At 38.4% G+C, this 25,267-nt stretch overlaps 1 protein-coding gene and 1 long non-coding RNA gene across 18 annotated transcripts in view; one reads left to right on the forward strand and one right to left on the reverse strand.

The window, feature by feature from the left end:
* Positions 1–25,267, forward strand: part of SPINK5 (serine peptidase inhibitor Kazal type 5) — a 268,353-nt gene that overhangs the window by 230,324 nt on the left and 12,762 nt on the right. For 14 of the 16 annotated variants that reach the window (XM_055557713.1, XM_055557706.1, XM_055557682.1 and 11 more), the window contains 15 exons: positions 3,149–3,276; positions 4,919–5,003; positions 5,874–6,001; positions 6,879–6,942; positions 9,198–9,325; positions 10,856–10,952; positions 12,435–12,562; positions 14,201–14,273; positions 15,251–15,378; positions 15,526–15,604; positions 18,263–18,390; positions 19,183–19,255; positions 19,957–20,046; positions 20,156–20,283; positions 21,190–21,289. In XM_055557713.1, coding sequence (XP_055413688.1) covers positions 3,149–3,276; positions 4,919–5,003; positions 5,874–6,001; positions 6,879–6,942; positions 9,198–9,325; positions 10,856–10,952; positions 12,435–12,562; positions 14,201–14,273; positions 15,251–15,378; positions 15,526–15,604; positions 18,263–18,390; positions 19,183–19,255; positions 19,957–20,046; positions 20,156–20,283; positions 21,190–21,289 — 1,557 coding nt within the window. The remainder of the gene's footprint in view (positions 1–3,148; positions 3,277–4,918; positions 5,004–5,873; positions 6,002–6,878; positions 6,943–9,197; positions 9,326–10,855; positions 10,953–12,434; positions 12,563–14,200; positions 14,274–15,250; positions 15,379–15,525; positions 15,605–18,262; positions 18,391–19,182; positions 19,256–19,956; positions 20,047–20,155; positions 20,284–21,189; positions 21,290–25,267) is intronic. The other 2 variants (XM_055557751.1, XM_055557758.1) reach the window with 2 other exon arrangements.
* Positions 533–15,606, reverse strand: LOC129635147 (uncharacterized). Of its 2 annotated transcripts, XR_008706123.1 has the most exons (4): positions 15,472–15,606; positions 7,893–7,946; positions 5,844–6,050; positions 533–1,434 (listed from the first exon to the last, which is right to left on the reverse strand). It is a non-coding gene; the product is annotated as an uncharacterized LOC129635147 (long non-coding RNA). The 2 variants fall into 2 exon arrangements; XR_008706122.1 differs by lacking the exons at positions 533–1,434; positions 5,844–6,050; positions 15,472–15,606 and adding exons at positions 10,610–10,718; positions 12,264–12,327 and having other exon boundaries at positions 7,424–7,946.

Here is a 25,267-nt window from a genome sequence, read left to right on the forward strand (position 1 = left end):
AAACTCTGCGTCTACTCTCACATAGTCTTAGGTAAACCTCACAAGGTTTATTCTATTTCCTAACAACAGCTGCCAAAGTATAACTCTAATAATTGGTTTTTTTTGGGGGGGGGGGGATAGTTGACACAGCCTAAAAATTTGCCTCTAAACTGACTCATTCTCTTAATAATTTTTTGTTACTTGGAACCATCTTTTTGTTAGTAATTCAGAACTGAAAGTGTTTTATCCATAATGTCTGAAGAGTTTCTAAATCCTCATAGGTTTTTTTGAATGGTCTTAACACAATCTTCCTTCTCTCCATTGCCATTGTTATTCTTCTGTTTCAAATATGCATCTCCCATCCCTGTACTTTATCAAAAAACTCCCAGAAAGTTGTCAGTTTCTCTAGGTATTGTACCTATATTTTTCTCTCCGCATATTTTTATTTCAGATATGTATTTCTAAGCTTAGGAATGTCTTTGCTTTTTCAGCCTTTTAAAGACAAAAGAAGGGTCATAATATTTGTTTTTTGGGCACATTATTTTAATTTAAAAAAGTCCAACTTTATTGAGATACAATTGGATTATAACATTGGGTAAGTTGAAGGTGTATACGCTGGACACTTATAAACTGAAAAGTGTTTGTCACCATAGCATTAGCAAAAGTTCCATCATGTCACATAATTGCAACTGTTTTCTGTATGGAGAATATGGAATCTCTTAGGAACTTTTAAGTATGTAATACAGTATTCTTAACTATAAGCACCATGAACTAGAATGTATTCATCTTATATCTGCAAGTTTGTACTTCTGACTACTTTCTCTCTCGCTCACACACACACACACACATACATACATACATGTAGCCACCATCTGCTTTCTATGTCTGTGAATTTTGGCTTTTGGGGATTCTACAGATAAGTGATACCATGTAGTATTTGTCTTTCTCTGACTTATTTTACTTAGCATAATACTTTCAAGTTTTTTTTTGACTCCCTGATATGACATTTATTGATCTAATATATGATGTTTATTGATATAGTAATAAATTGACAGCTAAGGAGACTAAAGTAGAGAGAGTTCAAGGCCAACAGTTGGACAATACACTGTCACACAGTCTTACTGCTATTCACCATAATGCCTACTAAATTTTATATTATTTCAGCTTCATAGCTCATTTTTTTAAAAATTTTGATTTAAAATTTTTGGGGCTGTGCTGGGTCTTCACTGCTGCTCGGACTTTTCTCTAGTTGTGGTGCACAGGCTTCTCGTTGCAGTGGCTTCTCTTGTTGCAAAGCAAAGGCTTTAGGGCACGTGGGCTTCAGTAGCTGCAGCATATGGGCTCAGTGTTATGGTTCCCAAGCTCTAGGGCACAGGCTCCATAGTTGTGACATACGGGCTTAGTTGCTCCATGGCATGTGGGATCTTCCCAGACAAGGGATTGAACCCATGTCTCCTGCATTGGCGGGAGATTTAAAAAAAATTTTTTTTTTAATTTTTAAAAAATTTTTAAAAATTTATTTATTTTAATTGGAAACTAATTACTTTACAATATTGTGGTTTTTGCCATACATTGACATGAATCCACCATGGGTATATTATGTGTCCCCCATCCTGAACAACCCCCATCCCCATCCCATCCCTCTGGGTTGTCCCAGTGCACCGGCATTGAATGCCCTGTTTCATGCATCAAACTTGGACTGGTGATCTATTTCACATGTTTCAATGCTATTCTCTCAAATCATCCCACCCTTGCCTTCTCCCACAGAGTCCAAAGTCTGTTCTTTATATCTATGTCTCTTTTACTGTCTCATGTATAGGGTCATTGTTACTATCATTCTAAATTCCATATATATATGCATTAATATACTGTATTGGTGTTTTTCTTTCTGACTTCACTCTGTATAATAGGCTCCAGTTTCATCCACCTCATTAGACCTGATTTAAATGTGTTCTTTTTTAATAGCTGAGTAATATTCCACTGTGTATATGTACCACAATTTTCTTATCCATTCGTCTGCTGATGGACATCTAGGTTGCTTCCATGTCCTGGCTATTGCAAACAGTGCTGCAATGAACATTGGGGTACACGTGTCTCTTTAAATTCTAGTTTCCTTGGTGTGTATGCCCAGCAGTGGGATTGCTGGGTCATAAGGCAGTTCTGTTTCATTTTTTAAGTAATCTCCACACTGTTCTCCATAGTGGCTGTACTAGTTTGCATTCCCACTAAGTGTAATCCCTCAGTGTAAGAGGGTTCCTTTTTCTCCATACCCTCTCCAGCATTTATTGTTTGTAGACTTTTTGATAGCAGCCATTCTGACCGGCATGAGATGGTACCTCATTGTGGTTTTGATTTGCATTTCTCTGATAATGAGTGATGTTGAGCATCTTTTCATGTGTTGGTTAGCCATCTGCATGTCTTCTTTGGAGAAATGTCTGTTTAGTTTTTTTGGCCCATTTTTAGATTGGGTCTTTTATTTTTCTGGTATTGAGCTTCGTGAGCTGCTTGTATATTTTTTGAGATTACTTCTTTGTCAATTGCTTCATTTGCTATTATTTTCTCCCATTCTGAATGCTGTCTTTTCACCTCACTTATAGTTTCCTTTATTGTGCAAAAGCTTTTAAGTTTAATTAGGTCCCATTTGTTTATTTTTGCTTTTATTTCCATTACTTGGGAGGTGGGTCATAGAAGATCTTGCTGTAATTTGTGTCAGAGAGAATGCACTCATTTTATCCAAATTGTAAATGGCGGGATTTCCTTCTTTCTCATGAAGGTCCAGTAATATTCTAAGTTTTTCTAGGAATCCTCCCCTTCTAGGCCTGTTGAGTCTCCTCCCCTTTGATGTTTCCTAGCTTTTATAGATTGTGATGTGCAACACATCATAAACATATATATTTTATATTGGTCTCCACCAATTTTATCAGCCTTCCTCTGCACCTCTGTTGTAAGCACCCTCAAGAGGATGCTGACATTAAACATTTTCAGATCCACTTATAGAGTCAGCACAATTTTGAGTCCACCATAGAAACTTTTTAAATGCTTTTGATTTACTGCTACATGTATTCACTTTTTTTCCTTCTTACTCTGCATTAGTTATTCTTCAAAACAGACAGAAGTGTAGAGAGGGTGGAAAACTACTCTCTGAGAGCATATTTTCTTCATTTTCCAGGAACTCTGCAGTGAGTTTCAGAACCAGGTGAGGAATGGAATGCTCATATGCACCAGGGAGAATGACCCTGTGCGTGGCCCGGATGGCAAAATGCACGGAAACAAGTGTGCCATGTGTGCAAGCCTGTTGTGAGTGTCTAAGCTCTCCCCTCCCTTTCAATCTCTTCATGATTTATCAGCCCTGAGTCTGTTTCTTCATAAATGTATAGAATATAGACTATTACTTGGATGCTAGACAATTTTAAAAGCACATGGAAAAGACATTAAGTAACACTGAATCCCAGTGACAATGTTATTCTCTATTCAGCTATCTCTCTATCTTCTACCTAAGACATAGGGAGAGTCTTAATTTAGTGCAAATATATTTTTACACCTGACAATCATCATTTGTAATAAAAAGAGACCAGCAGTTTGATGATTGATCTGGGTGAGATTAACTGTTTTTAACGCTTGACAATCATCATTCATAACAAAAAGCAGAAATTGGATGATCTGGGTGGGATTATATATTTGGTTCTTTTCCCACCCCTGACATTTTATGGTTCTTGAATATATTCAGATAGTGGTTAAGGGAAAACCAGCTGAACAGAGGTCTCTGGGATCAGTGTGTAAACACTTCTAAAATAGCCTGAACAGAAATGGAATAGAATGGATTGTATTTATCTTTTCAGGGGCATTACCATATGCATTATTACCATATGAAATAAATATTTGTATAAGTGAGTTATTGTAAAGATTGAAAGCCTTAAGACTTAGAGCCACATAATAGATGTTTACTGAACTGTCTTCTTTTTAAGCAACATCCATGTTCCTCTGGGCCTCTGTTTTCCTGAGCGGGGCCAGAGCTCCACTGTGTGGGACAATATAGAAGTGCGATCATTATCACCTCTGATTCTACTCCTTAGATTCTGAATCCTCTAGTGAGCCCCACACTAAAATAAATGCTGAAAAAAACACTTAAGTAATATATCTGTTTAAAGAGGTGCAGAGTTATTGTCTCTTAACTGTCATATGTTTTGGTCTAATATAAGTATATTCACATAGTTCCTTAGAGGAGAGATTGACAGAAGCAGCCAGTAGATTAAACAGTGCCTGAGATTCAAGAAATCAGGGATCTCCTCTCACACGCTTGATTTGCTAATGCTGTATTAATGACTATACTAGATGTGATATATGCTAAGAATTTTTCCAGTTCTGATAATGGTACATGTCAGTAGAAAATAGCTAGGATGCCAAAATCTTAGGCTTATGATTTCCCTCAAAATATGAGCTGTCAAATCTTCTTGGACTTGAATCATTATTATACTCTAAAACTTGAATTCAAAATTGAATTTTAATTCAAGATAATATTTAAATTTTTAATTTTATAGTGAGACATGGTTTATTTTGATTATGGGTCCGTCATAGGATTGTATCACTCCTTAGTCTCATATAATTATAATTATTTAGATAGAAATTTTGAAAAATCAAGGCAATTGTTGCTCTTTTTCAGATCATTGATTGAAGTCACTGATAGAAAAAAGTCCACCCAAGGGTCACATACTGATTAAAAAAAAAAATACCAGTTTTGTATTTTTAAGGGCAATTTTTAACTACTGAAGTTATCTGCATTATTGGGCAAAGTATTAGCACCTCTTGATTGGATAAATTTGTACTGAAGACTGAATCTGATTTTTGGTCTGGAAAACTCTCATTTTTTCTTAAAATATATTACCAAAGAGAATGGAAAACTGAATTTAGTTTGTATCTTTTTTTTTTTTTTTAATTGCAGCAGACTTGAAGAAGAGAAGAAAAATGTTGGCAAGGAAGAAAACGAGAAAGCCGAGACTGAGAAAGTTAAGAGAGAAGCAGTACAGGTAACTGTTTCAGGTCCTTGGAGCCTCATGACACCCTATTCTCTCTGGGCAAGAAAGAGAGAGACCCCATGTACTAGTTTTTTTATGGTTTCTCTGACAAATTACCAGAAACTTACTGGCTTAAACCTTACAAACTTTTGATTTTATGTTTGTTTAGGTTAAAACTCTGACATGGACCCAAGGGGCTAAATCACAGGGTTGGCAGGGCTGTGTTCCTTTCTGGAATCTCTACAGGAGAGCCTGTCTCTGCTTTTTCTAGCTTCTAGAGGCCTTTCATGAAAGTGTTTTGGGTCTTGGACTCTTTCCATCATCCTTAAACACTGCATCTCTAGTTGTTCTTCTGTAGGCACAGCTCCCTCTCACTGTGCAGTCTTAACTTGTCCAGTCTTAAGGTTTGACCCTTGTGATTTCATTGGGCACACTAAGATAATCCATGATAATATTCCCATCTCTAGGTCCTTAACTTTTTCACAACTGCAAAGTCGCCTTTGCTCTGTAACGTATTCACAGGTCCTGGATATCAAGACTCGGACAGATTTCGGGTCAGGAGCTAATATTCTGCCATCCACAAACTGCTTTATGAAAGGGACAATAAATTACTGTTTTTAATCTCTCAGAGTGCTTACCTTAGAATAATATTTGAATTAAGTTGAAGGTTTTCTAATGAGATAAGTGACAGTAATCTTATATTCCACAATAATGTGTGACCTCAGCATCTGAAAAGTGTCTTGTCTAGTATTGACCTTCTGTGTCACCATCTTGATGCATCCATTATGTTTGGGGCATTATATCCTAGTTTTCAAAGGGGTAACGTGGAGGAAGCGTTCAGTATTCCATTACCTGATGCTTAACTCCTCCCTCGTTCGGCAGGAGCTGTGCAGTGAATATCGTAACTACATGAGGAATGGACAACTTCCGTGCACCAGAGAGAACGATCCCATTGAGGGCCCCGACGGGAAAATCCACGGCAACACTTGCTCCATGTGTGAGGCCTTCTTGTGAGTAGAGCTGCGGCCACTGTTCTCCTAAGTGCTGGAGAGGCTAGGCCTGTGGTGGGCGAGAGAGAGCATGTTGAAGGCTTCCTCTCTGAGGCAGACCGTGAAGATGACCTTTTCACTGAGTTTGGGGATTTACTATTACAAAGCTGTCTACTTAGTGCATTTCTTTATAGTGTTCTCAGTGTTCTGAAAGGTACTTGAATTGCTCTTAAGGGGGGACCATGTACTAAGGGGAAATTCCCCCAGAGTTAATGGCATACAAGGATTGGCCATTTTTGTTCTGCATACATACTGTCATGAATAACCCAAAGATGTAATCACTGAGTGCTAACAAATTGAAAGTACCCTATCGTCTCATCAATTTTTTAAGTATCCTCATTGCTTCCTGGGAAGAAGGACCACATCTTTGTTTTCCAAAGGAAGTAGAGTAATGAAAATTTATTTACTGGTTGCCCACGCCTGTGTCTTTGCTGCTGCTGCTGCTGCTAAGTCGCTTCAGTCGTGTCTGACTCTGTGCGACCCCATAGACGGCAGCCCACCAGGCTCCCCCGTCCCTGGGATTCTCCAGGCAAGAACACTGGAGTGGGTTGCCATTTCCTTCTCCAATGCATGAAAGTGAAAAAATAAAGTGAAGTTGCTCAGTCATGTCCGACTCCTAGCGACCCCATGGACTGCAGCCCACCAGGCCCCTCCATCTATGGGATTTTCCAGGCAAGAGTACTGGAGTGGGGTGCCATTGCCTTTTCTGCCTGTCTTTAGGTAACACTAAAAATAAGAGGTGCAGAAGTAATGGAATATATCTATCTGGAGAGATCCCCTTTAGGATAATAGGTTTCGGTACTAGGAATGGATTGATCCCCTTGCCTTTCTCTTACAGCCAGCAAGAAGCAAAAGAAAAAGCAGCAGCTAAATCCAGAAAAGCTAAGAGAGAAGCTGAAAAGGTAGTTATCCTGGGAGCTTCATACCACAATGAAGCTTTGTAGTTTCTCTTTAAAAATAACTCACGGGATCACTGAAGGCCTATGTGAGAGAACTCAGGTTCAGTTAGTCCAGGCCTCGATAAAATTTTCTTAAAGAGTCAGACAGTAGATATTTTAGGTTGCGACTATTTGGTCTCTGTCATGACTACTCAGCTCTACTACTGTAGCTCTAAGGCAGCCATGGATAATATGCAAACAAATGGGCATTTATTTTGCATAAATAAAAATTTCCAGTAACTTTTTATTTATGCAATAAGGTGGTGGGCCAGGTTTTGCTCACAGGCCATAGTGTGCAGACTTCTAATTTACTCCATTGCCCTATTTTTAAATGATTTAAAATCCAGAGAGAGGAAGAACTTGCGTACAAAGGTAGTGAGAGTATTGGTTTCAGAATCTTTATGTTTTTCCAAATTTGTCACACTTGAAAAATGGGAACAACAGAATTCAAGACACCAAATCTAGCATTACCTCCATACAACATGGAGATTTGGATGAACACATTTGGCCAAACCAGGAGTGTCCCTTGCTTTCATTATTTATGGGGCCAGCATTTGAGCAAAAATTAGAACAACATTCCCAAATAATATTTTCTTGGTTCCAAAAGGAACTCCAGGTAGATTTTTCCAGGTTTGTGGTCATTTCTTGCCCCCATCAAAAACTACTGATGTTAAAAATAATCTCTAATGAAATATCACTTGGAATTCTGAATGATTTGGTTTGTTTTACAACTGTATTTCCCACAATTGAGAATTTTTAAAATATTAGCTCATATGCTTTCCTTTTTTTCAACATCATTAGGAGGCTAGTCTTTAGCATCAGATGATTTCTGATTTCACATTAGCTACTACCATAAACTATCCTCTTATATTTCTTTTGCTAAATATGACCAGTTAGGGAATCTGGCAGTGAACCTTGCAGCAGAGCTAGGAAAAGTCACTCTTGTCTTCACTGAGTTTCGACTTGAACTGAAAGATACAGAAAAAAATGCAAAGTCAATCTTACTTGCCATCAGTAATTAATTATATGATCTTAATTATTTGCTTATTCCATCTCAATTCCTCATAAATTTACTGAGTACTTCCGAAATGTCAGTCATTGTAGATACGTGTAGAAATATATCATCTCACTTTATTGTCATAACAATTCAGCACATGTACTGAATACTTAATATTGGCATTATTATTTTAACTGTGTGGAATTTATATTATTTTCATGTTATAGAAGAGGCAGTTGAGTCACAGAGAGGGCAAGACCCCTCACCCAAGGTCGCAGGGCAACAGATTAGAATTCTAACTAACAATATTAAATAGCCATCAACACATTGGGTTTGTCTGGACATACCTGGAATATTATGTTAAATTCTGTAGGAAAGGGAAAGAAATCCGAATAAGAAATGGTGCAAATGACTGAAAAAGACTGGAACAGAATGACTGAAGTATCTGGGGGTGCTTTGCTATGGGAGAAGGACAAGAGGATTTTCTCCAGATATTTGAAGGAGTCCATGTGGAAGAAGAAAAATATCCTCAGGTTTTCTGAGGGAAGTAAGATATGTTGACTTTGCTTATTGGTTTGAAGGAAAATACTCATCCTATTTGCAATGACATCTTAGAAAAATAAACTGCTATGAATAAGGATCCTATAGGAGTGACTAGAGTTCCCTTCCAAGATCCTCCTAAGTAGCACATGGGTAATTTGTGGGAATGATCTAATAGAAATTCTGGAATGAACTATCTGGAGGGTAATGAACTCCTTATCACTGCAGGTGTTACAGTGCAAATTACACAACTTATTGGCAGGCGTGACATAAAGGGGATTATCAGGTGAACTTCAAAGTTCTACCTAAACCTTAATTCTTTAAAATTCTATGCTATATACAGTGTTCTTATTGCATTATAATATAATAGAGATAGACAATGAAGTCTTGATTAAGAACTGTGTCCAATCCTCTGAGAACCCAGTTTATTAAGAGATTCTTGCTTATGTGTGACTGCCAGGTTCAGTCTGGACTTGGAAGCTAAATCTCAAGGAAAAAGAAACAGGAACCTCTTTTTAAGTCCTGTGGTCTTAGTAGGAATTGAACAAAACAACTGCCAGAAAGAAACATTCATAGGTCATCTTCCTTTTCCTTTTTTTTTCTCCAGGAAGCACTTAGTAGGGACCCAGTAGGGTTATTTTCAAGAAAATACCCAAGCTCTTGCCTTTTCTCCTCCTTTTAGGATGCATGCAGTGAATTTCGGAGCCTTCTTCAAAATGGAAATCTTTTCTGCACTCGAGAAAATGACCCTGTGCGTGGCCCAGACGGCAAGACCCACGGCAACAAGTGTGCCATGTGCAAAGCAGTCTTGTGAGTGTGCAGATCAAGTCCATGCTGTGGGTGGCAGAGCTGGGAGGATAATATATAGTGTTGGTTCTTTCCTTACATGTATTGTAAAAGCAACAAATGATCATGTGTAAATCATTTTAGGGTGACTCTTTCTTTACAGAGGCTCAGATTCACAATTCTAGAAACAGACAACAGATGGCCAAGTTATTACACTACATTCTCCATTAGCCCTGGGCCACCGCCTCACAGTGGATCACACCATCTTTCTTGATAAAATTCTAAGTCCTGTGCTCTCAGGTGGATCCCTTCTCTGGATTATTTTGTCATCCCCATCGGAAAGAATGCACAGATTTTACTATCAATCTAACTCCTCTACCTACATTTTTTAACAAATCACATTTTTAGGAAATTAAAGATAGCTCTTTACACAAGGTTTGGAAGTATATCTGAAATATTTGTCATTTAACAGTCATTTGCTGAACATCTAGAATGTTTACGTGTATAATGGTTATACAAAGATGAATGAAATAGTATTACCAGAAATGATATAGGTCAGTAAGGATTAGATGTGGGAATAAATTAATATAATACAAAGGAGTAATTGCTAAATGAAAAATGATGTATGCAATGTGTTATGGTAGTTCAGGAAAGGGAGAGTTAATAGAAAGTTTTATGGAGGGATAAAACTGGATCTGGTAATTTGGATATGTGAACAGTACAGGAAGGAATGAGGATAAAACAGGGAACAGCATAGGTAAAATCTAAAATTAAGCAAGGTGTAGTATGTACATAGAAGAGAAAGTCATTTTAATTAGAACTTATCCACTTCACCAGCTTTGAATGCCAGGTCATGGATTTTGAAGCCAATTCTGTATATAGTGGTGAGCTGCTAAAATTTTTCAGCTAGGAGAATAAGTGGCATAAATGTGGTTCCTTTTTGGAAGATTCATATGTTAGCAGTAAAAAGAAAAGCAAGGTACCAAAATTCAGAATACTGTTGGTGATAGTAGGGAGTTACAGTAATCCAGCAAGAGGTAACTAGAACACAGAGCTAGAATAGAAGGTGAGTACATCAACACGGGAGACACAGCAAAGTGAAACCAATGTAAACAGCCATGTGAGCTAAAGAAGAGGGAGCAGTTAGGGATGGCTCCAGTGTTTCGTCCTTTCTGAAGGAGAATTCAGGAGGAAGAACACATTTGGTAGAGGAGATAATTATGTTGGGACCTCTTTAATATGAGGTGTTTGAGAGAAATCCCTCTGGAGATTCACGGAGCATTTACAAAATGCTAATTAATTGCTCACCAAGTCTTGCTTGTGGTTCCGTAAACGCTGGTTTTCTTCTACTGCAATAAGAGTCTTCCAGGCAAAAGGATGCAACATAATGCATTTTTCTATTTTCAAAGAATAGGGCCTGCAGTGTAATAGATGTTCAATAAAAGCTGGCGGATTCTATAAAAATCTAATATGGTCATAGGATGAGAAACTCATAGAAATGCATTCCACTTTCTGTAATCTATTATTCCCTACCTCCCACTTTCTAATTTTCAGCCAGAAAGAAGATGAAGAAAGAAAGAGAAAAGAAGAGGAAGATCAGCGGAATGCTGCGGGCCATGGTTCCAGTGGTGGTGGAAGAGGGAAAGCTAAGGTGAGAGCTGCCTCTAAGTTCCATAACCAGAGTGGGCTCAACTCAGTGGCACTAGGCCATGGCAGAGCCTGTGGTCAAAGGCTACGAGTGTACACAGTGCTGAATTAGAGAGCATCCTTGGAAGGACAGGGGATTTCCCCCTTATGACTGCAGAGTAATATCCAAGCAATTTTTAGTTTCTCTAGGGCTCACTCTGACTTCTCTGAACTTGAAAATAATTAACATGATGACCTGATCCCAGTCTCCTGACTCCTCTTTCTGTCATCTAGCTTTGAAGCCAATACATGATCCTAGGAGAGGAAGTGGCATAAATATAATGATGATCCACATCACGTGCTCTTTAGTTCCTTTCATTATGCACTCTCTCTGACTGGAGCCACTTTTGGGAGGTATATTTGCTATTGTTCCAAGACAGGATAATATGGTGCAAGAGCATAGGTTTTTGAGTCAGGTAGTTTAGGGTGTGATCCTACCTTTGCCACCTGGACTTGCAAAGCATTGAATAAATCACTTCATCTCACTCAACTCTACAGTTTCTCATATTTAGCAGTACTCTTATAGGGATACAGTAACTTAGGCGAGTGTTGGCACATTTCCTGAGATGTTTTAAATGTCACTATGACAATGTTGCATGCAAGCCCACTCCTCAGGCATGTGAACACAATTGCTAAGATCACAGACACCTTGTCTTTAGTCGTATGACCTGGTCACAGCCATCTTATCTCTAGTCGTGTGACCTGGGGATGTCAAGACTCTCTCTTTGCCTCCAGATCTGACATAGGCCCAGTGTTGCCTCTGAAAAATTTTGGATTTTCTGTTTGTGCATATTTTCTCCTGTAGGAGGTTTGAGTTCTTACTTTCAAGTACAGACTTGTTAAGACCCTTTGTCTATCTTGTCTATAATTTACTCAAGCCTGTCTTCTTTGGCATTTTGCATGATTTTATGCTTTCTCCTAGCACTTCTTTCTCTCTTCGATCTACATTAGAGGTCAGCATTTTTTTGTTTGTTTGTTTTCTGTAAAAGGCCAGATAGCAAATATTTGAGGTATTGCAGGTTACACAGTTTCTGTTACAACTATTCAACTCTGCCACGTCTATGGGAAATCAGCCATAAATAATACTTAAATGAATGAGTGAAGGGGTGTGTTTCCAGTTTTATATATAAAACTTCCTATATAAGAACAGACAGCAAAACAGATTAATGTTGTAGGCTATAGTCTGCTTACCCTTGATCTATGCGATTAAATTCCAGCCAGCTTTATAATTTCCTTGTGTAAAACCTTAAAAGCAACATTACCCATGACAGCTGACCTCTTAGAATATGGATGATTCCAGCCCCTTTTCTGTTGACAGCAATCCTAGGCATTACGTGCTGTATAAGAGGAGATAGATAAGAACTTCTGACTCAGATTATTTAAGAAACTTAATAAACATACAACAGACCAAGTTATCCAGGGGGCCTGCTCTCTTTTCCCTTTTCAGGACCAATGTGCTGAGTATCGGGAAAAAATGAAAGATGGAAAACTCAGCTGCACTCGCGAGAGTGATCCTGTCCGTGACGCAGATGGCAAATCATACAACAACAAGTGTACCATGTGTAAAGAGATACTGTAAGTACTTTGCTCAACCTGCTTGTCTAAAAGATAGCCACATAATCCTCCTGAATTAATGGCTGTTTCTCATTTGCCTGTAGTTTCTTTCATGGAATTTCTGTTAATTCTCAAATATTATCTCCTTCACTTGCATCCCCTAAGGAACAATGAGCCCAAGCAAGGGCAGCTAACCAGTGGCTGATTCCTATTTTGTATCATAATTCTGTGAACTATAAGCCACTGGAGATTTTTTATCAGATCCGTGACTGTAAATTGAATTCCACCAGACTGAATCATTAGTCTCTTTTTCCTAATATTTTGTTAAGGTTCCATGACTTAATGTTTGTTTGAATCTTCAGGTTACACTGACTACCGCTTCCCTATTTTTATTTTCAATTGAAGGATAATTGCTTTACAGTATTGTATAGGTTTCTACCAAACATCAACATCAATCAGCCATAGGTTTACCCATGTCCCCTTCCACTTGAACATTCCTCCCACCTCCCTCCCCATCCCACCCCTCTATGTTGTTTGAAAGAAATGAAACTCAAACCAAGCCCCGGTTTGAGTTCTCTGAATCATATAACAACCTATTTCTTATATATGAAAAGGGAGCTCCCTAAAATACACACACACCTATATTCATGTTATATATATTCATACACATTTCTTTTAAGCATAAAGCCAAATGGAACTTTGAAAGAGATATACAGGTACCAGAGTTCTGTACTGTTTGGATCTTGGATCAGAATCACCTGGGTTATTAAAAGTCAGATTACTGAATCTCAATGTAGATCCTGTCAGTAAAACTGTTGGGATTGACAGTGAATCTGATTTTTAAAATCTCACAGGTCATTCTTAATGTACATGAAAACTTAGGAACCACTAGCATAAATATTTTATCAGAAAGGTAAAAGATTAAAGAAACCCCCACCCCCAAACCATAATCCTAAGGTACTTCCTATATCACTTGTCTTCTATCTTGGAATCCAATGATAACCTAGATAAATTGAAATATTAGTGCTAGTCACTCAGTCATGTCCAACTCTTTGTGACCCCATGGACTATAGCCTACCAGGCTCTTCTGCTCATGGAATTCTTCAGGCAAGAATACTGGAGTGGATTGCCATTTCCTTCTCCAGGAGATCTTGCCAACCCAGGGATCAAACTTGGGTCTCCTGCATTGCAGGCAGATTCTTTACCATCTGAGCCACCAGGGAAGCTTAGGAACAAGGAACAAGAATGGTGAATTGGTAAGGAATCAAAACTACAACTTATGAAAAAAACGGTGAAAGAACTGAAGAAGCTGGATTTGGAGACCTGAAGCTTGCTGTTAAATATCTGAAGGATTAATATCAGGAAGAGATAATGGATTCAGCAGGCTTGTTCCATGCTTTCCTGTGGATGTGAAGTAAGGATGAAAGCTCCAGGGAGATTAATTTGGACATATATAAAGGAGACTTTGACATTAACTGAGTTGATCTCGCTAGAATATCTTGTAATGAGGAGCTTCTTAATACCCAAGGTGACTGTCCATCTCTGAGAGGTGCAGAGAGATTCTCTATGAAGAAGGTGGATTAGGATACATAAACTCTTAGGCTTCTTCCAAACCTGGATATGTGTTAACAACATGACTACTGAACTCTTCTGTTTTAGGCAAAGAGAAGCAGAGGAAAAAAACAAGCAATCTGTCTACAGATCAAATGGGACTGATTCAGCATCAGGAAAGGTAAATCATTAACTAGGTTTTGGCAAGAATGGTCTTTCTGTAAGTCATTACTTGACTATCAAAAATGTGGAAAGAGCATGCCAGTTGTTGCCAGTCAAGATCTTATGCTTAGAAGCTCAGAAGTCATCATGAATGTGAATATCACTGATAACTTGTTCAGTGCGGAAATTTAACACCAAATGGAAATCTTCCAGCCTAACATTTTATAAAACACTTTTATAAAGAGTAGTTTATTTAATTATCTCAATAGCCTGGTCAACTAAGATTTTCCCTATCTCATTTTATAGATGGGGAAAATGAGGTTTGGCTGCTATTACAAATTATTACCAACAATAGCTTAAAACAACCCTGATTCAGCATCATACATTTCTGGAGTTCAGAAGTCCTAAACAGGTCTTACTGTGTTAAAGCCAAGGTGTCAGAGAAAGGCTGCTTGCCTTGGAGGTTCTGGGGAAGGTCTTTTTCTTTGCCTTTTTTTTTTTTTTTTTTTAAACTTCTAGAAGTGCCTGCATTCTTTGGTTTGTGGTCATCTTTAAAATCAGCAGGGGCCAGTAGATTTTTTTTTTTAATGTTGTATCATTCTGACTCTGGTTTTCCTGCCTTCTTCCTGTTTCACTCATAAGAATCTTTTTTATTACACTGGGCCCACCCAGATAATCCAGCATAATCTTCCCATTCTAAAGTAACCTTGTTATAAAGCCATCTAACCTTGATGTGGGGGAGCTCTACACTGGACCACAGAGGTGTCCAAGTGATCATTTCTGGACTATGTAGCCTTACATGGCAAGCAGAAATTAAGGTTGAAGATGGAATTCATCTTCAGAAATTACCACTTGGACACCTCTGTGGTCCAGTAAAGAGCCTCCCACAGCAAGATTAGGTGGCTGCCCAACTCCTAAGTCAAAATCTTCAAAATTTTCAAGCTCAAATACTATGTGAAAATAGCCATCTCCAATATAATTTTTCCTTCTTTACAGGATGTATGCGATGAGTTTAGAAGTCAAATGAAAAATGGAAAGCTTATTTGTACCCGAGAAAGTGACCCTGTACGGGGTTCAGATGGCAAGACACATGGTAACAAGTGTGCTATGTGTAAGGAAAAGCTGTGAGTATTTTTCAAAAATGAGCTTTTAATTGTTGAGTCTTAAATAATCACTCATCCATTCAAGACAACATTTTTTTTTTTTTTTAAGCATACCTGAGGTGTTTGTTCATTTTGGTTGAAACGTTTCTTCTCATTTTTCTCTTCAAGGGAAAGGGAAGCAGCTGAAAAAAAGAAGGAAGAGGGGGAGTACACGAGGAATACAATCGGAAAGGACAAGGAAAAACAGGTAACACACGCCAGACGTGTCTTGTGCTCAACTGCTGTCACATCTGACTCTGTAACCTCATGGACTGCAGCCCTCCAGGCTCCTCTCGTCTATGGGATTTCCCAGGCAAAAATAGTGGAGTGGGCTGCCATTTTCTTCTCCAGGGGATCTTCCCGACTCAGGAATCAAACCCACGTCTCTTGCATCCCCTGTATTGGCAGGTGGATTCTTTACCATTAGTGCCACCTGAGCATGCTTAGACTTAAATTTGGATGAGTGGTTGCAAGCTTGGTTTATTCAACAAATAAACAGAATGCATATTATGGAATGCATACTCTGTCCCAGTTATTGTGAACTTGATAAACAAGAAAGACATGACCAGATAGTCAAAGAAATAACATGGAATTTAATTGTCCTTGAGATGGCTGGATGGCATCACCGACTTGATGGGCATGAGTCTGGGTGAACTCCGGGAGTTGGTGATGGACAGGGAGGCCTGGTGTGCTGAGGTTCATGGGGTCGCAAAGAGTTGGACACGACCAGCGACTGAACTGAAGAACAACTCTGATGCAGTTACCACATATTATAGGAACAATGGCAATTGTCAAATTATTGTTATTATCAACTTGATCTCCCCCCTGAAGTTTAAAAACAATTATGCAAATAGATGCCAAATTTATAAACAAGAAAAGGATCTAAAGCTTGGAGCTCCAGATGGTAAATTCTTGGCACTCTAGTGCCATCTTGTCTTCAACTTGGGGTTTTAAAAATGAGGTTCAATGCTTTACAACACCAGCACATAGATGACACAGTGCAACCTCTTCTAATCCATCTATGGACTGAGAAAAGTAAAACAGTGAAATTTCCCCAGGAAAGTTTCCCATTAAAGAGGCAACTTTTCATTAGTTTTATACTGACTAAGCAAAATGAAACATTAGTAGTAATGGTCATTTTTGAAAAATGAATTGGGAATATCTGTTACCCATATGTTGCTAGATCAATGGCTTTGAGAAAATACTTTGTTGTACAACTTCCAATGATCTCTACTGGACATCTATTCTAGACTGGTAAATTTCTTTCAAGTTTAAAAATATCTATTTCAAGAATTTCAAACAAGGGAAAAACCTATATGTAAGTATAGAAAACACCTAGGTATTTTTTGTGCCTGTGGCAAAAAGAAAGCTACGGTCTTAACTACAAATGCAAACTAAAATAAGCTTTACAAAGTACATGCACCATCGTATTTAAATCTGCCCACAATCAATGCAGTAGGTGGTAGTGTTCCAATTTTACAGTTGAGGAAAAAATTCAGAGAAGTTAACTACCCACAGATAACAAATGGAAGAGCTAGAGATTTACACCCGAAGAGCAGAGGCTGCAATATACTCACAGGGGTGCTATCATAGACACAGATGCATGTGGCATTTTAGGTACCTGGAAGAGGAAAACAAAATTCTAGCAAATTTAAAAATGATGGCGCTGAGACATTTCATATGTTGATCAGGTATTCAGTTCCAGAGAATAGTTAAAATGCTATTAAACAGAGAAAAGTAGGTCTGGAGTTGTTCATGGTACCACAATTTAAAGAAAGGTAACTCCAATCTAGGTTAAAAATAATTTTCCCATATACTGTAACTCTTTGGGCTTAAAAAAATGTTTAAGACAAACTTCTATGGATGTTCAAAAAGTTCAACAGGGGTTAAATCCTGTGGGCCCAGTTCCATTGCCTTCTTTTTAAGGTTCTTATTTTTCAAGGAGCAAAGACAGCAGCTAGCTCCATGTTCTTTGAGATGTACCAGGAGTCTTATCTTCTGCCATGTAAAGGCAAAGAAGGCAAGGAATCTATAGCCTGGTTATTAATAGGTTTCTGACCTCTGTTCCAACACTGATTTTAATCACTTAATATCTGTGAACTTTTTTTCTCTCATCTGTAAAATGGGGATAATGTGTTCTTATCTTACAGACTTTTTAACGACAACCAAAAGAAATCCATTACCACACACAACAAAATGCTAAGAATACAATACAGATTTGATGAAACAATTTTAAAAAAATTTTGTTCTTGAGGAACAAAGCTAAAACTTTAGATGTTTATATGCCGCCTTGCCAAAGGATGTCTTTCAATTCAGTCTAGGGCTTTTTAATGTGTGAAGTAATGAGTTGAGGTTCAGTGCAACAGGTTTGGGGTTCAACCCAATGAAACTGTATAAAAATGGCACAGGCTGCCTTAGGTGGCAGTGAAATTCCACTGGGGCTGACAAGTATTTGAAAGGGATGCTGTGGAGAGGATTCAGACTTCTTAAGCAGATACTGAACATAGTGCCTGTAAAATGGTCCCCAGCCTCCGGGATCTAATGTCTGATGATCTGAGGTGGAGCTAATGTAATAATAACAGAAATAAAGTGCACAATAGATGTAATGTGCTTGAATCATCCCAAAACCATCCCCCGAGCCCCAGTCCATGGAAAAATCATCTTCCACAAACTGGTCCCTGGTGCCAAAGAAGTTGGGAACCGCTGCTTTAAAATACATTTCATCTCTAAAATTTTATTTTCTCTAGATTTTAATTTTCCTCCTCAAGAATTATGAGTTTACATATAACCAACCGATCATATTTTCTGTTTTAAAGATCAGATGATTGTAGAAACATCTCTGTTTTGTTGTTGTTCTTATTGGCAGGATCAGTGTCATGAATTCCGGAACATGGTGAGAGATGGAAAGCTTATTTGCACCAGAGAAAACAACCCTGTTCGAGGCCCATATGGCAAGATGTATGCCAACAAGTGTGCTATGTGTCAGAGCATCTTGTGAGTAGAGAGGTTTATGGATCAGTTTGATATGCTGTGTCTGCTTCCCAGAAATCAGTTCCTTTTGATTTAAAACGTATGGTGTTTGGCATCACACATTAAAAATATATACTAATAGCTCCTCAGTTTAGAAGAGGACAGTAAGTTTCCAAAGCACTTTCATAAGAAATTTCTATTTTGAATAATATGAGAAGCATAATCATACCAGGAGCAGCTGGGATAGGAGAACACCCTGTTGTATCATGCCAACATCACTGACCTTCAAGGAGGAAGTGTCTCAGATAAGTGACATGGGACAGACCTGTTCACTCTGCAGAGCCTCCTGTATATACAGAGAATAATAACTACACAATAGAGTTTTGGTAGGGATTCAAGGAGATAATATTTTTAAAATGTTTACAAACCTTAAAGCATAATAGCAATATAAAGAACAATCAATACAGGAGAGTTATTGTAATTCAATAAAAAAAATAAAAAGGAGAAATGAAGCAACTCTCTACCTGAGAGTCATAAATAATCCTATTAGGAAAAAATGTAATGACGCTTCAGATGTATATCACTTTAGATGATGGTATAGAAACTGGGTTTATGGAAGTTGACAGCACCATCACAGATATATTATGAAAACCCCAATGATCAGAACTTATTTGTTTAAAAAGAATCTCATGTATTTTTTAGATACTAGCAAACAGTGTTAGATATTCTAATGTTTAGAATTGGAGAAATAGTTGGTTAAACAATTCAATAATGACTCTGGAAAAACTACTCTCTCCCTTTCATAAAATTTTTCAGTGAGCGAGAAGCTAAAGAAAGAAAAAAGAATGAAGAAGAAAGATCAAGAGCCAAGCCCTCAAATGATGCAAAGGTTATTTTTTAAGATACGAAGATAACTATTTTACTTTTCGTCCTCAGATTCTTGTCTTCCCCTTCACTTTTTGGATAATAAAGTTGCTAATTTTCTGCTTCAAAGAAAATTGATTTTGCCAATATTGTCATGTTGTGTTATAATGAGATTTATCTCCTGGCTTTGAAGTTTAATGTTTTTTCTCAATTTTATAGAGAATTCTCCTGCAGTGTGTATTGATTATTGCTTTGGTCTCTCCTGTTTGGGAGAATTGTGGACTGAAAAATAGTGGGTAAAATTCTTTACCACCTTAACTGCATGCTTATGTCTGACACTTTAAATGTGAAATGAGGCTTCATGTTGCTTGTTGACACTGATTTTAACAATTTATGTAAAATAAACTAGTCTCAAAGTCTCTCTTTTAGCGTCTCTCCTTGATGCCTTTCCCATTTTCTCCAGAGGGTCTTCTGAGCATCAGTGAATCAATAGTGCACGTGCATGGTGCTGCCTTTTCTATTTGCTTTTCAAGATCACAAAGAAGACATCTTCAATCAGTCTTTTGCCAGTGATAATGTCATTCATAGAGTTAGACAACTGTGGGATTGTCCTCTGGTCAAGAGCGTATCTCCTGTAAAAAGTAGAGGAAAGGAAAGATTGATGGAAAGGGCGAGCAAGACGAGGAGGTCTTTCAAGTATTGTTTTATGTTTCCCTGTATTTCCAGGACCAGTGCAGAGAGGTTCGGAATGAAGCGGAGGATGGGAAGTTTAGAGAGTTTGGGCGTTCCTTGGCCTCCATTGCCAGGATAAGTGCAGTGAGTCTGAGACCAGAGCCAAGAGAGGAATTCCTAAAACCAAGTTTAAGAAAGTAACCAAGTCACAAAGGGAAAAAGCCATGCCCACTTCCCTTTTCTTATTTTCTAGGATGAGTGCAGTAACTTTCGGCAGTATGTGAGGAATGATGAGCTCATGTGCACTAGAGAGAACGACCCTGTGCTTGGTGCTGATGGAAAGTTATACAAAAACAAGTGCTACATGTGCAGAAGCATCTTGTGAGTAATAGGATCCGGTACCCCCTTCAGCTAGTGCGGGGACTGCATTTTTAGAGACTGTTGATTAAATACTCATGTGCTCATGAATCCATGCAGGCTTTAAACCAAGTCTTTAGATGCAATGCTTTTAAGTTGACAACACCCATTACAGGAGAAAGAACAGTTGGACTTGAAGACAGGAAATCCAGATGGAAGTTCTAATCATATTTACTAGCTATGTCACTTTAAAAAAAAATGTTTCCAACCCTCAGTATCATAGTTACAAGAAATTATTCCAAATCGTTCTACAACTAGATCACACTTAAGAGAGGTCTTAAACACACACACACACACACACACACAGATTAGTCCTTCAAAATAAGTTAGAGTCTCCAAGGCTAAGGAATTTGTTTTTTAGAAAGGGTTTCTAGTTTATTCTGATGAACAACTATATTTGGGGACCTATGAACATGATGGATGATGATGGTTCTGAAAAAAACACTATGCACACAACAGTTATATATATTATATATACATATAATATATATATATGTATATATTAGCTCCTCATAGTACATTCCTTGAGGAAGGAATTACCAGAACTATCATCTTTTTATGGGACTTCCCTGGTAGCTCAGATGGTAATGACTCCACCTGCAATGCAGGAGACTCAGGTTTGATCCCTGGGTCGGGAAGATCCCCTGGAGAAAGGAATACTCTAAACAACTTGTCCAAGGTCACACATCTGTTAAGTGAAGGGAGTGCCAAGCCAGTTCCCAGCTGTGTACTTTTCTTAACATGTCTTCCTGGACACTTTCTCAATGTTCTGTGGTTCCATCATATATTATTAGAAATGTTTAACTTCCAACTAGAAATTACAGGAGCCAGTCTTTGTGGATGTAAATTTACTTTTGTCTTCTTTTCTAGTGAAAAAGAAGCTTTGGGAAGGATAAGACTTGAAGAAAAACCATCCCACTTTAGATCTTCTGAAGAGGAAGACAGCTCAGAGTCTTCCATTTCTTCTCTGGTAAGAACTGCTGTTTCTAAAAAGTTACTTATTAACTTAATTCACTTATTCTGAGGGGGGGGCAGTGCTGTTGCCACTTGCCCTCCATAAACCTCATTTCATGTAAAGGCCTAGGAAAGACTGATTCAGCACAGCCTCAAGTCCTTTCAAGGAATCCACGGAGTTCATGCGTAGTAAGAGTCTCAAGATTACTCACTGGTGCATTATTCTGTGCTCTTTGAGATTATTAGTCTTGCTCTAAATGAATTTATTTTGAAATTTAAAAAAGTGGGTGTACAGTGCATGTAACTTCTGGCACATGCAGTCAAATAAGTAGTTAGGAGTCTCAACCCTATAATTTCAGCAGACCAGAAAGGCTCCTCACCCACTTCCTACTCCCCCTCCAAACCTAGTCCTTTTCCCAATAAACTGAAATTTATGCTGAACATATTTATACTTATTATACATTTATAAGAAGTGTTAAATGACATACTTATATTTACATATTTACATTGACCCTATTTGGGATTGCCTTTTTAGAGCTTTGTCAAGGTCAGGAGTAGAAAGAAGAAGATATAAGAGCATGAAGTATATTCATTCACAAAGGGCAATCTCAAATTGGTCCCTAGAAGGGAGACTTTAGCACCTAGTCTGATGACCCAAAAAAGAAGAAAGAAAGGTATCAAACATGAATTTTATCTACTTATTTTCCCAAATCAAGTATAATAACAGATGAGTTACACTAACAAAATACTAATTACAAATTTCTAGTAAATCAAACTAGGGATCCCTAAGCATGGAGAAGTGCGAGCCACAAAATCTGCTCCTTTCCCCCCAGCTTTACTGTGTTGTGTGTGTGTGTGTGCTTAATTGCTCAGTTGTATCTGACTGTTTGTGACCCTTTGGACTGTAGTCTGCCAGGCCATCTGTCCATGGGATTTTTCAGACAAGAAAAGTGACACTAAAGTGGGTTGTCATTTCCTTCTTCAGGGGGTCTTCCTGACCCAGGGATCAAACCCACATCTCCTGCATTGCAGGGAGATTCTTTACCTGCTGAGCCATCGCAAGCCCTTACTGTATGTGTGTTGACATGTAACATATGTAAACTTGTGTACAACATATTGATTTGATAGACTTATTATAAAATAAGACATTATAAAATGATTACCACTATAGTGTTAGCTAACATCTCCATCACCTCATATAATTACCATTTCTTTTTTGTGGTGAGAATATTTGAAGTCTACTCACAGACTCTGAGTATATTACACATTACTATTTCCTATAGTTTTCCTGTTCGTTTCCAAGGCAAACCATTCAATATCATGGTAATCCAAGTCTATGCCCCAACCAGTAATGCTGAAGAAGCTGAAGTTGAACAGATCTATGAAGACCTACAAGACCTTCTAAAATTAACACCCCAAAAGATGTCCTTTTCATTATAGGGGACTGGAATGCAAAAGTAGGAAGTCAAGAAAACCTGGAGTAACAGGCAAATTTGGCTTTGGAGTATAGAATGAAGCCAGACAAATGCTAATAGAGTTCTACCAAGAGAAAGCACTGGTCATAGCAAACACCCTCTTCCAAAAATACAAGAGAAGACTCTACACATGGACATCACCAGATGGTCAACACCGAAATCAGATTGATTATATTCTTTGCAGCCAAAGATGGAGAAGCTCTATACAGTCAGCAAAAACAAGACCAGGAGCTCTGACTGTGGCTCAGATCATGAATTCCTTATTGCCAAATTAAGACTTAAATTCCTTATTGCCAAATTAAGACTTAAATTGAGGAAAGTAGGGAAAACCACTCGACCATTGAGGTATAACCTAAATCAAATCCCTAACGATTATACAGTGGAAGTGAGAAATAGATTTAAGGGACTAGATCTGATGGACAGAGGTTCGTGACATTGTACAGGAGACAGGGAGCAAGATCATCCCCCCAAAAAAAGAAATGCAAAAAAGCAAAATGGCTGTCTGAGGAGGCCTTACAAATAGCTGTGAACGAAGAGAAGCAAAAAGGAAAGGAGAAAAGGAAAGATATACCCATTTGAATGCATTGTTCCAAAGAATAGCAAGGAGAGATAAGAAAGCCTTCCTCAGTGATCAATGCAAAGAAAAATAGAGGAAAACCATAGAATGGGAAAGACTAGAGATCTCTTCAAGAAAATTAGAAATACCAAGGGAATATTTCAGGCAAAGATGGGCTCAATAAAGGACAGAAATGGTATTGGCCTAACAGAAGCAGAAGATATTAAGAAGAGGTGGCAAGAATACACAGAAGAACTGTACAAAAATCTTCACGACCCAGATAATCATGATGGTGTGATCACTCGCCTTGAGGCAGACATCCTGGAATGTGAAGTCAAGTGGGCCTTAGGAAGCATCGCTATGTTCATCGCTATGAACAAAGCTAGTGGAGGTGACAGAATTCCAGTTGAGCGATTTCAAATCCTGAAAGATGATGCTGTGAAAGTGCTGCACTCAATATGCCAGCAAATTTAGAAAGCTCAGCAGTGGCCACAGGACTGGAAAAGGTCAGATTTCATTCCAATCCCTAAACAAGGCAATGCCAAAGAATGCTCAAACTACTGCACAATTGCACTCATCTCACATGCTAGTAAAGTAATCCTCAAAATTCTCCAAGCCAGGCTTCAACAATACGTGAACTATGAACTTCCACATGTTCAAGCTGGTTTTAGAAAATGCAGAGGAACCAGAGATCAAATTGCCAACATCCCCTGGATCATTGAAAAAGCAAGAGAGTTCCAGAAAAACATCTACTTCTGCTTTATTGACTATGCCAAAGCCTTTGACTGTGTGGATCACAATAAACTGGAATATTCTGAAAGAGATGGGAATACCAGACCACCTGACCTGCCTCTTGAGAAATCTGTATGCAGGTCAGGAAGCAACAGTTAGAACTGGACATGGAATAACAGACTGGCTCCAAATAGGAAAGAAGTACATCAAGGCTATATATTGTCACCATGCTTATTTAAATTATATACAGAGTACATCATGAGAAACGCTGGGCTGGAAGAAGCACAGGCTGGGATCAAGATTGCTGGGAGAAATATCAATAACCTCAGATATGCAGATGACACCACCCTTATGGCAGAAAGCGAAGAAGAACTAAAGAGCCTCTTGATGAAAGTGAAAGAGGAGAGTGAAAAAATTGGCTTAAAGTTCAACATTCAGAAAACTAAGATCATGCTATCCGTTCCCATCACTTCATGGCAAATAGATGGGGAAACAGTGGAAACAGTGGCTGACTTTATTTTTTTAGTCTCCTAAATCACTGCAGATGGTGACTGCACCCATGAAATAAAAAGGCACTTACTCCTTGGAAGAAAAGTTATGACCAACCTAGACAGCATATTAAAAAGCAGAGACATTACTTTGCCAACAAAAGTTCATCTAGTCAAGGCTATGGTTTTTCCATAGTCATGTATGTATGTGAGTCATGTATGGATGTGAGAGTTGGACTATAAAGAAAGCTGAGCGCCGAAGAATTGATGCTTTTGAACTGTGGTGTTGGAGAAGATTCTTGAGAGTCCCTTGGACTACAAGGAGATCCAACCAGTCCATCCTATATGAAAACAGTCCTGAATGTTCGTTGGAAGGACTTATGTTGAAGCTGCAAGTGCAATACTTTGGCCACCTGATGTGAAGAGCTGACTTATTAGAAAAGACCCCGATGCTGGGAAAGATTGAGAGCGAGAGGAGAAAGGAACGACAGAGGATGAGATGGTTTGATGGCATCACCGACTCAATGGACATGAGTTTGAGTAAACTCTGGGAGATGATGATTGACAGGGAGGCCCTGCATGCTGCAGTCCATAGGACACGACTGAGCAACTGGACTGAACTGATTGCCTATAATCATCACACCATATATTAGACTGCCATAAATTGTATCTAAAAATTTATATCCTTTGACCAATGTCTCCTTATTTTCTCCAATCCCCTAGTAATCACCATTCTATTCTCT

The sequence above is a fragment of the Bubalus kerabau genome, chromosome 1, assembly GCF_029407905.1.
Source record: "Bubalus kerabau isolate K-KA32 ecotype Philippines breed swamp buffalo chromosome 1, PCC_UOA_SB_1v2, whole genome shotgun sequence".
Lineage (NCBI taxonomy): Eukaryota > Metazoa > Chordata > Mammalia > Artiodactyla > Bovidae > Bubalus > Bubalus kerabau.